Raw genomic sequence first — 18526 nt, 5'->3', positions numbered from 1 at the left:
TTAAACTATAGAATGTGAGGTTTCGAAACACACCAGATACCAGTTACTCCTTGGTTGTTGTTTAGTGAAGGGCTGAACCAATTCAGGAAAAATGAATAGATTTTCCTTGTTGTCCTTTTTTTGCAACAACCGTTCCGTCTTTGTCGTATGTATCGCATTGTCGGGGACTTGTGGAGTCTTGCAGACCCCCTCCCTTCCTACTCTTCCCCTCTTACTACTCACACCCCCTCTCCACCCCCAAATTGGCCAAAAACGCCAGAAACCTGCCTCAGCCCTCAGTCCACTTCGATTTCTTTGTGAAGTTGACACATTCCGTCAGGCCAACCTATACTCGTGTAGACTACGTCATTTTTTACAAGTATGTGTCTTAAATTTTAACATTAAACCCTGTGTAAAACTATATGTCTTCGAGACGATGAATTTCTCATAAAAACAGGGTTTTAGAATAGCTAAGGTCGGTGGCACATGTTTTTTTGCAACAAACATTCCGCCTTTGTCTTATATGTACCGTGTTGGGAAATTGTGGTCTTGCAGATCCCCCTTTGCTTTTTAATTTGAAATATAAGAAAGACATTAAATGCTGTAAGTGTTCTTTCACCGTCCATAAAATTAAAATTGCGTTTATTAATTCGTTGATTGCGTTATTACAATCAGTTATTGTATGTAGTTATATTATTTAAAGAATTTAATGCTTCAGATAGATTACTTTAATTTTTGACCACTTAACATTTTCATTGAAAGTACTATTATTTTTGTATCTTATGTGTATGACGCAATTCGCAAGTCATTAATAGAACGGGTTCCTACCCAATTGTGTGTCTCAACTGTATTTTTTTTTCATTCTGATTTTACACTTTCTCCGCTAGACGATTTATTATTAACTCTAAAATTGCACTGTATTGCACTAGACCTACATACAGTAAGGTTTTTGCTGTGTGAGGCGTTTATTTTAATTTTATTCATATTACATGTGTGTGAATAGAATTATGTAAAAATTAAATAGATTTCGTCGTTTCAAAATAATGTGTGCAAGACTGTTGTATATGTAGGTCCAAAATTAAGTTTATTGTGTTCATATATTCTTGTGGTGGTATCGAGGTAATAAGTAATTATTTTGTACTGTGACGCATTTACTTCACAATTTTCATGTGTACATTTAAAAAGACGCGAAGCCTTGGCCCAAATATCATCTCGTGGTCCACGCACGTAACAAGTGCAGCTGCAGTGTGTCATGTTCTGTGAGGGGGAGGTGACAGTGTTTATCATCAGCTTCGTATCTCTCTGGCTCACCTTGGGCTAACTCTCAATAGCTAGTTCGTGTGCACATATGGCCTCAATTCGTAAGCCGGTATACGAATGATCGGTGTAACTGGCTTTCCATCAACTATACCTACAGTCCAGCAAAGACATATGGCTACACCACGGAGTCGGCAGGACGCTCTGGACACAATTCAAATTGGACGTGATTATATGTTTTTCATTTGAATTTTAATACTATAGCAGTTGAAATGTATGCTTGAACTTATGCATTTTAGATATATCGAACTGTAACAAATCGTGCTGTAAAAACAAAAATTCAAGTCGTTTTGGTACCTAATGTAATCATTGTCATTTACAAATATATAAAAACAAACTGTCTTCAGTTCCGTACATGTTTTATTGCAAAGACGAAGTCGATTTGGATGGGTGTTATTACCGTAAGGACAAATGTTCCTCCGTAAACGAGTAAAATGTATTGTTTATAAAATGATCATTGGAATACGAAATGCGCTGCGTAAAACATTCTCCTTTACAACACCTACAAGAACTAGATGTGACTAGTCCAATTCTTGTCCTGTGTCAGAACAAGTGTACTCATCACATAATGGGCTCTTATCAATTGAACCATCTCTTTATCACATTAGCAGATACTCACAGTTAAATTGAGTTGTTATTCTTATATTGACACGTTTTATTATGCTATCTAGAAACAATGTACGATTATAAATTATCATTTCATTCTCTCGTATATTTCACAATAAAAACAAACAATCATACATTCATTTCACACTAATGTATATAATTGGAAGAATCTGAAGAATATATTGTATTGTTAGTGTGTTATTAGTATTGATCGGGTATAATTTTGCCAGATAGAATTAATAAAATTACAAAATCTAGACGGAAGTACAACCATAACCGCTCTATTTATTTTTATAACCTGATTCTACATTTGAATATTAGAAACATCCTTGTCTTGGCGAAACCAGACATGGAACGCAGCAGGGTCTTCACTCACATATTCAGTCCTAACGACACCGTCAGAAATATTGACCAGGCATCTTATTGTTCACGGATTCAGGCTTGCTGACTAAAAAGCCCTGCAACATACGGGCGCCGCATTGTATTTTAACATTGTATTTGGATTAGTTGGTTTTTAATATTGTTAGTGTGAACTGATTAGGCTCTACTGTATTGTACCAACAAACCCCTCCCCCCCCGCCACCCAACCAGCACGGTTTAGAGTTGGCTTGAGTACCGGTATGTTAAAACTATTCTACAAGGATTTCGCACGATTCGCAAACGAACTGTCAGCCCAAACCATTTAAATATACGTTGTACATTGATTGATTGTTTCATTACTGTCTTTCCAGTGAATCTGGACCGGTCGCGGTCAGTTGGGCCGGCAATGACTTGCTCCTAACTGATGTAAGCCAATCATTGGGCTACTAAACGGTAACTGTGAACGAGGCTTTGATGTTGCGGTCCAGCTGTGTTTTATGTGTCAGTAACCTCCCCCCCCGTCACACCCCTTTAACTATCGGATAAAATCTGCAAAAGTCTCTGACAAACAACAAAATTGATAAGCATTATCTTTGGTGCATTCCAAAAACCATAAATCTATTATAGTAGTGATATAGTTATGATATAAAGGATATAAAATATGGAGAATGAAAATGATAATCCAGCTTGAGCGAAAAGAAGTGAATCTGTTTTAGTTGTGAAGGTAAAGTTGAGTTAATTGACAAAAGAGGCACGTGTTCAAGTAGAGGCAGATTCTGTCTTAAAATAACACGTTTTTAAGCGTTATTCTGCAAGGAAGGATATTATCAAACAGAATAAAGAGGAGAGGCGATACAGTACCATTAACTAAGATCCAAAGTCCGATGGCTAGACCGTGCGGCAACATCTTCTCTGGAACTTAACGATTTTTAAATGATTGCGTAGAATTGCCTAATTTGATAGGATGTTATTATTAAATAAATTTCTTATAACACAATTAATTGTACATTTCGAAAAATAGTTATATAGCCTGTCCCTCTCGTCAGGCTCCTTCAGTACATACTTTGGTGTAAATGTCTAAGCTGCATGTCAAACCAGGACATACTTACGAATTACTACTTTTAAATATAAGTAAACAAATTCTGAAACTCAATAAAAATTAGTACAAAGTGCGCGATATATAATAAATTGCTATATATATGATATATATATATATATATATATATATATATATATATATATATATATCATAAATATTATAAAAATAGGCCTTAACTAATATCAATACCTGCGTTACATCATAATGTAAACCACATTGTAATTTATTATTTTTATAGAAATTCGTACATTTAGGATTGGCATTTCGCTGGCCTGGCCATTACGCATTTGTTGACCAACGTTTACTGTATTGGGTACCAATTCATATAATGCAGTATAAATTAGTACTACACAATTATTAAGTCATGGTGTTCATGAAATTCCAATATGGCCAGCGACATGCCAGTCCGACTGACTACTTTTGTAAATAACTTTTGGCTTTGTTAAGTAAAAGATGAGTATTAAGTATGATATATAGTTTTTCATTAAATTCTAATATAGCTGGACCAGCGATATGGACAATGGGCGAAAGCTAGGTAGAAAATCTAAACATTGTCTAAGAGACAAAGCATCTGGGATTCCAATCATACATAGCCTGCATATACGAGTAATTATGTTGGTCAGCAACCATCAGTCTCCAGATGTGATCAAAAAGCCTGATATTATTGTAATTGTTAAAACTTAGAGAACATCTTAGATATACATAATTTGAAAGCACAAAATACCAAGATAAAAACTGCTGTCACTAATGGGAGATAATTATAACAGATTTATTTGTCGATAGTCTATGCGATAGCACTGCAGATTATGATGAACTAAAGTTACAGTGACTTTTAATTCCTGGAAACTGAAAGTTTATATTGGATTACATTTGAGTCGCCGATATCACCAACCGTCACCACTGTGAGTCTGTGATCGGTCGATAGTCGGCAGTCTGTGTTTCATTCCCAGGATAGTGAACAGACAAATAATATTTCTCTTACTGAAGAGCCTATGTACTAACATTAAAGGGTCTAAGTAGAGTATTGTGGAAAATAGAAATGATATAAAAAATTGTTTTCTAAGTACTAGAAATAATTAATTATGTTTCTTTTAGAATATTTAGATTAAATACCAAATATTAAAATAAATGTTTGTATTTAACGTTAAATATTAACTCATTGATTTACTGGGAATCAACCATCTAATGATACCTTATCTTTGGTCGTAAGGGCCGTGCATTATCTGTCTTTGTTCTTTTTTGCTCATACGTGAATATTGGGATTTGCTCAAAGGTACACGTACATTTTGGTTATTTCAATATCTGTAACTTGTAAGTTTATGAACTCATTACTTCTGTCATCAACATTTTAATTGAATTACTTGAAAAAATGATGATAGAAGTTTACTTCCAAAATGTAAGTGTCTCGTCACGTTCCATCACTACCGCACTATACACGTTCGAGTGGGTATCGTATTCATGCACGCGCACGCGCACCGCGAGTTGTAGTGGCTCAGGTTCGCGGACGCGCTGCTCCCAGGCCGCAACACTCAACTCGGCAATCAAGAAGCCCGTGGGCGGCCACGCAACGATCACGTGACCTCTCTTCTATCAGCTGATCTCTCCTCGCCACAACCACAAGCTCGCTCCCGCACTCGGGTTATTGCTACCGCTGAACGGTTTGTTTTGTTGCACCACCTACTACTACTATAAATACGTACCAGCCTACAACATGGGCTGCCCGAGGCGACCCCGACCGCCTGCCTAAAGGTCGAGTCGGTTTATCGCTCTTTATTGCGAATTATGAGTTATGTAATGTAAACACTCGTAATTTTCCTAAGCTTTTACATCATAACTAAATTGAAAAGCATTTCCTAGTAAATATCTCAACCAAAGTGTGTTTGCTTCTGTTTTCCTTAGAGTAGACTCACCAATTTTATTTGTTAAATTATTTAAAAATAAATAAAAGGAAGTGTTTGGTCATTCCACGAGCATTGTAGACATTTAAAGTAGTAACTTCTGCCATATTCGAATCAGACTCATGGAAATGGCTTTACAGTATATACAGTGGCGAACAAATTAATCCGAACAAGATGAATTTTGACAGAAAACTTTATTTGTACATGTATAGTATACAATGAAACAACTTACACGCTATTAGTAGTTTATATGACCTCCCTTATTTTTGATGAGCTCATTAACCCTCTTTGGCATTGATTCCACCAGTGTAGAACAATGGTTTTTAATGTCTTCATCGTGAAACCAGACCCGAATTACCGACTTGATTAGTTCATCTTTTCTGCAACAATCCATTTTCCCAAGTTTTTTTCTTCAATATTGCCCAAAGATTCTCTATTGGGTTTAGATCGGGAGAGTTCCCTGGCCACGACAAAACCTCAATATGTTGATTTCTGAAGAATGCTTTCATTTTTTTTAGAAGTGTGACATGGCGCAAGATCCTGTTGGAAAATGAGATCTGGATTCTTTGCATGAGTGGGACGATTCTACGTTGGCATATGTCCATGTACTGGTCCGATTTCATCATTCCTTCTACAGGTACCTACAGGCTCCTGTCCCCTCATGGGTAAAATAACCCCAAAACATTTTTTTTTTTGGGTATTTAGGAGTTTGTTGCAAATGGGCAGGCGACAACTTCTCATCTGCTGACTTACGGACGTAGGGTACTTTCTCGCCTTGTACAAAGAAATGCGTTCTCATCCGAAAAAATCACATTTTTCCACATTTCAATAGTCCAGTCTTTATGATTTTTTGCCCATTGGAGTCTTTTTGACATCATGGCTTTGGTCAATAACTGTTTCTTTTTAGGTTTGATAGCAACCCTCCCAGCTGCGAGCAATCTCCTACGAACTGTCATGTCAGAAACATTGGTCCCACTAGCTCTTAAATCCCTATTAAGATCAACAGCTGTCATTCTCGGATTTATTTTACTTTTTCTTACCAGTAATCTGTCTTGTGTTGGCGTAGTTTTCTTTTTTCGGCCACATTTTCCTTTCCTTTTTGGTGAGAAGGAACCTGTATCACGGAAACGTTTGATAATGTCATTCACTGTACCTAACCCTACACTACACTCACTAGCAATCTGTCTTTGAGTCATTTGTGTGTGTTGAGACAATGCAACAATTTTTGAGCGTTTCCGTGGAGTAATATCCATTGTTGTAGACTGTACGTCTTTGTGACTTGATACACTAAATATGGTAATAAACAGAAACTAATATAAATCCACTTATATAACCAGATAAAAACACTTAAATCAGTATGTGTACATATCAGCAACATAACCTCAATTACCAAACATGAACTTATTGCATTCTGGGTAAGCAGGCTGCCACTGAGGGGAAAATTCCCAACAATAGACCAAAATTTCCCTTTGTTCGGATTAATTTGTTCGCCACTGTATATGAAATATGCCCAGGGGAAATGACACGTTTTATTATAACAGTGATGTGTCATTTCCTCAAGTTATATTGTAAAATTATAATTTCCTTAAATCATATTTCATTACATTATATCATCATGTACATCTAATGATTTCAAACCGCGTGTAGAGTTGTACAAGCGAAAGATAGCGCAAGCGCAGTTTGTCTCGATTTTAAAATAATTAAAATCATCTATAAACAAACTTAAAGGTGGCTTCGATTTCCCTATTAATATAGTTCTTCGATTTGCCTATTAATATAGTTCCTCGATGAGATAGCATACAATGGTATGCTATAGTCTACTTTTATTAGCAACAATGAACGTTTTGCTATCAAACGTTGTGAATAACGAATACCAAACTCAGTGACTTATTCAACCCAATTCAGGTGATCTGCACCACTAACGACCATTTCTTCACTTGCCCGGCTCTGTCATCTCGTATAACATTACAGCGGTTCTGCCTCTCACGATTTGTTCCGCAGCCACCCGCGGAAATGACCCCATTTGATAGGATAGGATCTGCTCTCTCGCGGTTACTCGCCCGTATAGCTTAGCTGTAAGCACTATAATAAGTACATCACCGAAACAATGCGACGGGACTTGCTGTAGACCGGTTACCCCGGACGTGTTGTCACATGCCACTGGAGACCCCGGTGGCAGTCGGCCGTCACCACACCGGAAGTGTTTCCCGCACGACTGTCTATGATGACAGGAACGTGACATTGTATACCCGTTACCACAATATCCAAGCTATATACTCCTATTTTATAAGTTATACTACATATTTTAAACATCATGCACAAATTTCTTTTAGACTGCAGTGCTTTGTACGAGATAGACTAACGAATAGAATAGCGCTTTTGTCTAGTACAATATTTTTAATTTCATTGAGAGAATTTCGTGTGTTGTATTACAAGTGGGAGATCACTTTGGATCGGCAAGGAGTTTTGATTAAATTCGAGGAGTCCGTTCAGTTCATTGCTTGAAAGAGGTCTACAAATGGACATCGAAAGAAACATGGAAAATGTTTTAGCCTAGCCCCCAACTGAACTGATAACTATCTTGCCTAGTTCAGTTTTGTACAGCTACTGGTGCCAAGGCAGTTGAAACTAAAAGTGAACATGTTGGCAGTGGCAGTGGGAGCGAGTATTTCAGACAACATGAGATCAGCTGTGCCGGGCGAGCTGAAGGTCAGGGAACTGCCACAGCCAAGGTGAACCGCTCCCTGCCAGTGCCACAGACCATTGTCATTCCATCCATCAGGCCGTGGTTGTAGCCCTGGGGGTGGTGTCTATATTGTAGACCTTTCACTTGCCCTACTAGATAATTTTAAACATTGAGGGGTAAGGGATTATTTGGGTGGTAACATATTTCCTTAAAACAAATTTGAAGAACATTTTTCAATATGTGTTCTGTCTGAGCCATGAAAAGTTTTATGGAGACTGGATAGCTAAAGCATGTTACTGCTTCAGTCTCCTTAGACTTGGAAAGAAGAAGGTGGTAAACTAGTTTATTTTAATTGTTTGTTAAGAATTTAAATTATAAAAAAGCCTTTTGTTACATTTTATTGCATGTAGATACTTCCATTACATTCACAGGTATTTTGTTTGCATTTCAAACAAAAGGTACAGCTTTGATGTTCATTTTCTACAAACTAACATTTGTAGTTCACGTGTTATTTTGTAAATGCAGAATTATTTATGAATAAAGACCTCAACTTAATTCATTTTTACAATAGTTAATAAAAAATATTTTTATTGCCTGTAGTTAAAAATTATTACGAAAAACACATTTTAGAATGATTTTTTAACATTTTATAAATTTCAATGCTTTTACATAGCTGCTAATTTTGGTCCATTTAATTTTTTTACTAAAACAAATATTTTATATTAAACCTTTATAATATTCAATCCGATATACTCAAAGTATCTTTGGCAGGGACTCATTTAAAATTTCTTTATTAAAAATGGAAAGATAAGTTTTGAACCTAACTTAACTCGTCTTTAATTAGATAAGAATACAGAATCACATGAATAACAACCAAAATGAATTAATAACATAATTATTAGAATACTTTTAATAATATAAGGTGTAGTTAAATATACAGTGTGTCTTAAAAAACGTACTAACACTTTATTTCCCATAATGTGATGACCTGTTTCTTGTAAGGACTCTCCTTAGATATATATCTCAAAAGTTGGAAATCCTACATTGTAACACTAACCTATGCTCTCAATGAAGCTGATACAGGACAGTTGAATTATGTTACTAATTCCCTGGCAAAGTGTGTGAAAAATGCAGGGTTTCCAAGCAAAATTGTCTGAAGTAATGATGCAGCTTTTAAATTAAATTACTTAATTAGTCACCACAATTATATATATTGGAGTCTACTAAATCCTAACTTTACTGTTGAACACCAAGTAAATTTACGAGAGGTAACAATGTGGTGTGACAGGTACCCAACCTTACAGCAGGAGTCCATCAGTCCACATATAGAAAAAGATGTTTGATGATGAAGATATTTACTTTCTTCAAGATGGAACACCTTCCCACTATTTTTACAGATCTCGCATCAATGGACTTCTTTTTAAGTGGGAATACCTACAGAATAGAGTTTATCGCATAAAACCAAGAAACATTTATTATTGCAATGAAATTAGACATTAATAGACGATTGGTTTGCATTATCAGGTTCATCTGGACAATGGCGGACATTAATTTTATCATTTATAATTATGATTCTTTAATTACATTTTTGTTCTGTGGTGAGGAATGGAATACGGAGAATCGCATCAACATTTCTGGGGGATTATTTCAATACCTTTCCTGGGGTTTCAAAGTTACCTGATAAAAATCTTACTTCTATAATTACATTTTCCTATTATTTAGTACTATCATATAAAGTTAAAAATTTAAGTAGTGTATGTTGCTGAAGTTTGTATGCTTTTTATAATTTGAAAAAATTCAAATTTCAGATTTGTAAAATTACCTAATTCACACTACCTTTATAAAATCTCACTCCACATTGAGAACAACGTTTATTTATCAAAATATTTATTTAAATGCACTTAAAATGAATTTAATTATATTCATTAGTCGGTAATACTGGGAACAATTTAATTTTTAAAATTTAAGCTACATTCACTTGTATGTGTTACAAATAACATTAATAATGTCTTGTATTTCATATACATAAAATAGTGTCTGAGGTTGAATTGATGCAATCAGTCTTGATGGATGACAGTAATGTTAGCATTTTCCTCAAATACTTCAATTTGAATGAGTCATTCTATTGTGATTGCATGATTTAACTCACAAATAACGTCATCAATAATTGATTAAGCACTTAGTGAATACATCTTGGTATAAATCAAAAGCTGTCATCCTTCTATCAGCTGGAGCTGAATGCCCATATATGAGTATATTATTTTCTGTTAGTAGTTATTATTTTATTACCTTGAAAACAACCTTTTATCAAAATCACTAGAATATTTAAGCATAACAAACCCATTTGTAAAAATAATAATAAGATTTATATTGCGGTTTAGGTATAATCTACCGTATCAAATCAAATAGTTTATTATCAGAGTATTCATCAAGGTAACAGTTCACAATTATTTTTAAATTTTGAACAAACACAGCACATTAAACCCCAGTCAAACATGCACATTCACTCATATCACATTCATTCTTGCCGAGTTTCTTTCCCATTCTCAGTTCTGGATATATCTTCAGTCAGTTGTGCAGTCATTCAGTTGTATGCCATAAACTGGTCAGCAAAACAAGCTTTTAATGCCTTGGACTTTGAGGTATTTTTTATTGATTCTGGCCACACTGTAATGAAACGTGCACCTGCCTGTGAGGGCAAGTGTTCTACATCACCATATTGTGTCTACCAGTTCGGTAAATATCTCTAACCACATCACACATGTACGCCTCAACCATTGTTCATGGTACATTGAGACATATAAAATAAAGTTGTCTCTAACCATGCAAATTGTTTATTTTTGCTTGAATGCTCTGAAGAACTGACTGTTTTTATATACTTTTTTTAAATATTTAAACAATCAAGTACAAACAGTTTGTGAGACTTCCTTCTGAATATTAAACAACAAATATTTAAAATCTCAAAAGCATATGAATGCATATTAAGGATATCTTTAAAATGAGATATCTACCATAATTCTAAGGGAAAAAATAATGTTATAAAAGTGAATGAGGTTTGTCATTGTTATGGGGATACAACCAAGATGGCTGCTAGTAAGCAGGCTCTTATAGAACAGTTTAATTTCCAACCTAATATGTCTGGCACACATAGCTTTTAAAATTACTGTCCTTACATTTAACAATTTCTTGCTCTAACACATGTATTACTTATACAATTTGTTTTACAAAAAGTGATCCACCAATTTTGTGTTATTTGTAATGAAAGATGTTGAATCTGTAGTAAAAGTAATTATTAGTAAATGTATCAACTGTAAGAGTGGTTGTTTCTTTTGCCTTCATTTTTTTAATACTTTCATTTCACCCTTTTTGATGACATTGATTATTTACAAGTCTACTGAGGGAAAGTACCTAAGCATCAAACTTAACTTAATCAGTAGATATAAGACATACACAAACCATTATCTCATCCATTAAGACATTCATCTAATGTGCTGTGAAATAATTAATTCAAAGATAACATTTTGGCAATAAATTGTTCTAAATATTTAATTGAGTTTGTCTAAGCTATCCAAAGACTAAAGGTTAGTAGTCAAATCATTATTTTGCTTGGACTAGTGTTTTGCCTTATGTATATAAACACCAGACATCATTACTTTCATAAATAATTTTACTAGACATAACTTCCTACTTTTCAGATGAACGAAGTGGAAACAGTTCCAAACTAGGAAGTGGCTCCATTAGGATTTGAGTTTGGCATTCCTGGTTGTTATGGGAATTATATTACAATGATATTTCCTAGGAGAGGAGTAGAATGAAACCTTATTTTTTTAGTATTATGTTGTTGAAATATAAGTTCTAGAGGCTTTAAAAGTATGTACTAGTGTATTATCCTTAATCAAATGATTTTGTATGTTTTTCAAAAAAGGACTTAAGGATTGTCTACTATGTGCATGATAAATGTAACCTGCGACAAATGTTTCACTGATTTTTATTTGATTAGTCTTGTCCTCTGGAAAAGCTCCAGAGTCTGACGTGTGTGGATCTATAAACATAAGTCAATGCATTGAATTTGAATTAACTAAGATTTAGACTGATTTAATTACAATTAATTCTATTTTTAACCATTTATATAATGTCAAAGAATTAGTTACGATATCATAACTTACATTTTTATTGTAAAATAAAATCATTCTGATATAATAAGGAAACGGTTAAACAGTTTATCAATGAAATTAAATAAAAATCTATAATACGATTACTTTGGTATTGCATTCAAGTATCGTAACCTGATACTTGAATGCACAGGTGTTTCTCGCACTGTGCTTGATTTGAGCTTGGATGGAAGTAAAGCAGTGCAAATTTGTAACTTTTAAAACAGCACGTTTGGTTCAGCATGTTTTAAAAAATTCATATGATGTACAGACTAATTCCAAAATTATTAGCAAAAATAAATATCCTTAGAGTATTTGTGTAGTCTGTATTAAATTAGTTTATAAAATCACTGAGGATGAATGTGGTGTTGCAGAATCAAGAGGAAAATGCTGAACAGCCTAGCCTCATACCTCTTCGGCTACCAGGAGCCTTCCCCTGCGCAAGCCATCGACTCGGCGGCACAGAGACTGAGTGCCGAGCCTGATCTGCCTTCTGCCCGGCAGACGAGCAGTTCTGCTGAAAGCGACGAGGATGACTGGCTTCTTGTGGAAGCCTCTGGTATGGCTTCCTCTCAATTACCACATTCACCTAAACACACAGTCAGAAGTAGCATAAATATTATTTTGGATATTTTTTATGTATTTTAGGGTGTCCTGGAACTCTCTGGACATATCAGGTTATTACTCAGGTCAAGACAAACACCTTTTACCATATGAGTATGGGTCTCAGGTGGTTAGTTTTCCGTCTGTCTGTTTATATGGATTTTTACAAAAAAATTAATATATTAAAAACTAATACATTAATTTCTACCTAATTTGTATCAAACATTTATGGTAACAAGGCCAGTTACGGGAAAAAATACTATGATATTATCAATATTAATTTCAAAATGGCAGCCATTAAAACGTTTTAACTTTGAATATCTAACCAGTAATTTCAATAAAGAATTCAGAATAATGATTTTTAGGAAATGTTATCACAAATGTAATGATACCAAAATTATTTAAATCGAATAATAAATAACTGATTTAGAGCAGATTTACTGTGACAAGACAATGCCCATATGGAGATTTCCAGCAAATAGCCAACAATATGAAAATTCAATAAATTGCAGCTCCAGAATATCTTATGCGTATTGTTGCTCTTTGTGCTTCAAGATGCAAAAGAACTTACATGTTTCAGATCTACCCTACAATATGTAAAATCAAATATTTCATTGTAAATTTAGTTATTTAAGATCTGTTACATTACGACTCATTTCTTTACTAAAATTAAATCATACGACAATTAACTGTCTTATAAAAACAGCTGATCTTTGTTGTTGTCAATCATAAAACAATTTTGTGTGAAGGTATAAGATATTCTGGAGCTGCTGGTTATTGAATTTTTGTATTGTTGGCTATTTCTTGGAAACCTCCGTATGGGCCTTGTCTTGTCACAGTAAATCTGCTCTAAATCAGTTATTTATTATTCAATTTAAATCATTTTTTTGTTATTACATTTGTGATTGAATTCTTGATTTCAATGGGCATCATTTTGAAGTTATTAACTCTGGAACTGGCGGTCATATTTCTCTCAGTGGCGGAGTGTTTTTAGTACTTCATACATTGCCTTATATTTATTTTATTATTACATGTTTAATTTAAAGTACCTATGTCATATTATATATTTTTTTATTCAGCATTTTTCAAGGAACATTTTTCACATAATATAATTATAACAAAAAAAATATCCTTACTCTACCTCTTCATGAAAAAAAAATTTTTTATAAAAAAGAAAAGTTTGTTCAAAGTTTTTGATTTGTAAAATTGTTGTTGTTAGTGATATGCAAAATCCAAAATATACAAAAGAAAAAGCATTTAATTCTGAGTAAAAATAAAACAACACATAGTTTATAAGGTATTTATTTCTACATGTGGTAAACGATACAAAAATCATACACTGACATTCGAAAGTGCTTCTTACCAACAAAAGTAAGAATTTCAAAGCTCATTTGGATTTGTACAATCTTGTAACTATTAGTTCATATTAATTTTCTATTTTTTTATTATATTATATTTTTTTAATTATGTTCTGATTGAATGTCTAAATCAGAATTATTTCATGTTCAACTAGTCATGTCGAATGTCACTTACGATCGCGGAAATTACGATCCATTACGTAAACACGCACAAAAAACTTACTATTATTGTGTCATATACAACGAACTCAAACAAACAATAAACCAGACAGAACACCTGCAGCTGACGAAATAACAATAGCCGAATGAACCAGTTGACTCATCGCTGTGCGCGCAACTAGCGTGGTACGCGGAAGAATGTTAACAAACCGTTCATAGGTTATAAAACGTATGGATGTGTAACGAAACGATAAAATTATTTATTTACATAAATTGAACCTTCCTCTTTCGATTGGTATCAATACCGATAGATACTCTTTGATCGTGTTTTAAGTACGTAATATTGAGAAATAAAAGACATGTTAAAACACCCGATATCGGGCGCTGCCATCTAGGATGCGACTAAAACGCCCGATATCGGGCGTTTGCCAGTTCCAGGGTTAATGATATCATAATTTTTCTTAACAGGCTTTTTTTTGTTCTCTTAGAAGCTTATAAATTGCACTTAGTCCTATAAGAAACTTAGCGCTGCTTCAAGAGTGACAAGATATTCAGAATGGGTAGGGATAGGGGATAGGGACCGCCTCCTATCGAGATCCATGAGGAAGAATTAGGGCACTAATCTCAAAGTCATGTCTCCCCGGAAGAAGTGGAGGCCAGCTCTGAACCAGCCTCTCCTGTCAAAGCTGGCAGTGGGTTGCACACCCTGGTTGAGGCTAGTAAGAACCTCTGATGATTAGGGAATAAACCCCACCAAACTCCAACAGTCATCTCCCACAGTAGACTAGACCTATCAACCACACTTGCCCTTGCACCCCAGAATCTGACATTTGCAGTTAGTGATGTGCTGCTCCAGGACATCCATCAGGTTGCCCAGATTAAATGACACATCAGTTTTTACTGTGCCCAGTGGTAGGTTCAACTGGAAGGTATAAACCAGCCAGAAGTGATCTCTTCTGGGTACTTAACAGGCCTTTTTACCAAAAAAGTGTGACTCTCATTAAGTTGGATTTTATGTATTAGTTTTGAAGATACAAATTTGTTTAATAAAAACATTCACTGGTGACCCATGTTCATATGGTGAAATGTGTTTGTCGACCTGAGTAATAATGTAATATACCTTTGTCCAGAGAGTTGCGGGACAAATATATATACCGGTACATATATATATATATATATATATATATATATATATATATATATGTGTATGTATATGTATGTATTTAAAAATATATGTTTTAGAAAAGTAAGGCTCCGATTCACCCCTACACCTTAATAATTAATCTTCCCACTGGCCATTGGCACTTGACTAGTAGAACTTTAAACAAATTCAAGTCTTTAAAACACATCTGATGCCTAAACAGGCAACATTGAGATAAGACTTTATTAAAAACAAGCTTGAGTACAAGTGTGTGTACCAAAGTACAATAGTTATGTTTTACAATGTGTAAGAAATTTCAAATTTAATATTCAAAAAATCTGAATCATTACTTGTTAGTGCATCTAATTATTGGTTTAAATATTGCAAAAATAGACAAAAACCAGATTTCTTGTGTAACATGTATACACTGGAATCACCTAACATCTGCTTTCCCCCGATAGATATAACAACCGTGCAGAAAACTAGAAAAACAAGAAATTTAAAACAGTATGAAAAACTGAAAAAGCACAAAATCTTAGCTCCTTTTGTACATGTACTTGTACTAGTTCAGAATAATGTAGACAACCCATAAAAGGGCGTTCCTCTGGTGACCATCAATTGCTAAATCAGTGTAACCTCTGATTCTATTCTAGACAGTGGTGGTAAACACTACAGGCTTCTATCCAAGAATCTGTAAAACATCGTACAACATTTCCATTGTAAAACAATCTAGTAATCCTCATCACAAGACCTAACTTCCTCATAGCTATTGCAAGAAAATTGCCTCCATGTCCAAATAAAACTAACTTGGATTGGATTGGATTTTTGAGAACACTATCATGAACTGTGTTTTCTCTTAGTATTGCTGTTTCTAATATATAAATAAATGAAGTTCTCAATTTACAATTTATTTCAACCCACCCTACTGTAGAATTAATCACTAATTTCATTATCAAATTATCTATCACTCCCACAATCAATAGAGTTCTTAATATTACTTGTATAAATTTTACCATGTAATCATACAGTCTACGAGGGCTGATTTTTAACAACCTCCAATGTGTTAAAAAAATGAAACTAATAAATTAATTATCATAAACTATATAAATGGTTACTTTTCAAGATAATTTCCATTTAAATTAAGGCATTTGTTGTACCAAGTTTTCTGATACCCTCTTTATGGAAACTTGCCCCAGTGATTTGAGGTTAGTTTCCTAAAGCTACGTTTTCCTAGACGCGCATTATACAACGCTGCGTATTTTCCTGTGCCGCGCATCTAAATGCGTTGTCGACATTCTGTGATCGCGGGAATTAAGTGTCTTCCTAGACGCGCAATATCGGGGCGCAGTGCAGCAGTCTGGTCCCAACCTCAAGTCATGTCGGACTATATACATGTGCGTGCCGCAGCTTTACTTCTTCTTCAAGAAGCCGCTATAGACATGGAAGTAGACTGTGCAGTTTTACATACGTTGATACCTAGCAGAGAATCATGCAGAGAAATGTTCAAAGAAAGAGATCACGAGGGAGCTTACACTATTTTAGTTAAAAGACATTTGCTTACTGATGACGTTAAATTTAAAGAATATTTTAGACTTACGCGTGGACAGTTTTCACACATTACTGACCTCATACGTGAAGATGTAACCATGCAGCCTTCTAATCGTGTGAAAAATCCCTTAACTGCTGAGGTGAAACTTGCCGTCACATTGAGGTAGGTGAAACAGGTTGTTAACAAACACAAATTTTTTCAAAAGGGTGTATTTATTACAAATTCTGGATACAACTTCACATATACATACAAAAATCAAAATACATTTAAACTTTATAGCTGTGTCAACCAAGAATCGTCAGTTTCCTCTCCCCAGGTTGTTGATGTGTGAGATGAATACGCAGAAGTTGGACGGGAAGTATGAGGGGTCTGTGTAAACGATTGATCACAGAAATATAAATTACTTAGTTCTAGTTTATTGACAATGTTGAAAACTTGCGCTTTCACTTGGGCAATCTGTTGAGGTGTGAATTTCTTCACCGTTCCTGCCATAGATTTAAAAAACAAATCAACTTCATCTTCGGGAATTGGAGGAACCTGCGTGTCATGAGTTTTTCTACACATTCAAGTAATTTCTTTTGTCCATCCATTCTTTCTTTTAACATATTCACAAGTGTAGTTTGGTTTTTAGTTTTCTTGCCCACTTCTTGTGAAGACCTTTTCACCTTTGTTGGGGCGGAGGTAGGGCTGTTTCATCCAACTCAAAAGTCTGTCCAGCTTCCAAATCTTCATCTGGTTCATAATCCCCCTAACTCTGAAGATGTAGCCAATGTTAAGTGGGAGATGCCTGAAAAGAACATGATACCTATAGCCTGGGTTGGTGGTTTCGCTAAAGTTAAGGGTTTCAAGTAAGGAGCAGATTCACAGAGTATTTCAATTCTCAGTTCTATAAACAAAGATTAAGTACTGTACTGTCTGCCAAGAAGAAAAGAAAAACAAAATAACTGATGTTAAAGAAAGGTGCAACTTGGGTGTTTAAAACGAAAAATTGCAATTGCACCCATGATAAGTACAATGTTAAACTCGAATTATTTAATGCGGGCCCATTTCTTTAGATTTATTCTGTTAGGAGTTGGAAGTTTGAATGTGTGCATTCGTTTGTAATTTATAATAATTATTAATACAGTAACTGTATTTAGAACTTATAAACAAATATTTCTTACCTGTCTTTGATAGTTTCTTCCCTATTAACTCCCACTCCTTGTCCTTCTTCAACACATTCTTGTATTCTTTTTTGTGTTGTAAACTCCACAATATAGGTCTTTCTTGAACTTCAAACACTAAAAGTTCGTCTTCTTCTTCCTCGGAAAACTTAGCCGATTTAGCACTGGACGCGATAGTCTCCATGGTGTTGCGCGGCGCAATGAAGGTGACTGACTGCTCTCGGAGCAGTGGTGTGGCGTCGTTGCGCGGCGCCGTATATCGCGCCGACGCAGTAACGCGCCTAGGAAAACAATTCCACTTGATTCTGTACAAACCAGTGCTTGGTTACGCGAGCAGTTAGATGCGCGGCGCAGGATAATACGCGGCGCTGTATAATGCGCGTCTAGGAAAACGTAGCTTAAGTGAGGTTATCTCTAAGTGTGTTGTCTGTTTGGTAGCTCTGTCCTCCTAGATACT

General features: G+C 34.9%; 2 protein-coding genes across 3 annotated transcripts in view; one reads left to right on the top strand and one right to left on the bottom strand.

The window, feature by feature from the left end:
* Positions 1-5006, bottom strand: part of LOC124364367 — a 109108-nt gene extending 104102 nt beyond the window's left edge. Inside the window, exon 1 of the mRNA XM_046819799.1 lies at positions 4554-5006. The gene's annotated coding sequence lies outside the window, so the exon portion shown is untranslated. The remainder of the gene's footprint in view (positions 1-4553) is intronic.
* LOC124364422 (tumor protein p53-inducible nuclear protein 2) overlaps positions 1-18526 on the top strand; it is a 46622-nt gene that overhangs the window by 20802 nt on the left and 7294 nt on the right. For both annotated transcript variants that reach the window (XM_046819911.1, XM_046819919.1), the window contains exon 2: positions 12471-12655. In XM_046819911.1, coding sequence (XP_046675867.1) covers positions 12484-12655 — 172 coding nt within the window. In that variant the 5' untranslated portion in view covers positions 12471-12483. The remainder of the gene's footprint in view (positions 1-12470; positions 12656-18526) is intronic.

Source organism: Homalodisca vitripennis, chromosome 1, assembly GCF_021130785.1.
Source record: "Homalodisca vitripennis isolate AUS2020 chromosome 1, UT_GWSS_2.1, whole genome shotgun sequence".
Lineage (NCBI taxonomy): Eukaryota > Metazoa > Arthropoda > Insecta > Hemiptera > Cicadellidae > Homalodisca > Homalodisca vitripennis.
The sequence above is the reverse complement of the archived record's forward strand: the minus strand, read 5'-3'. Positions and strand labels throughout refer to the sequence as shown.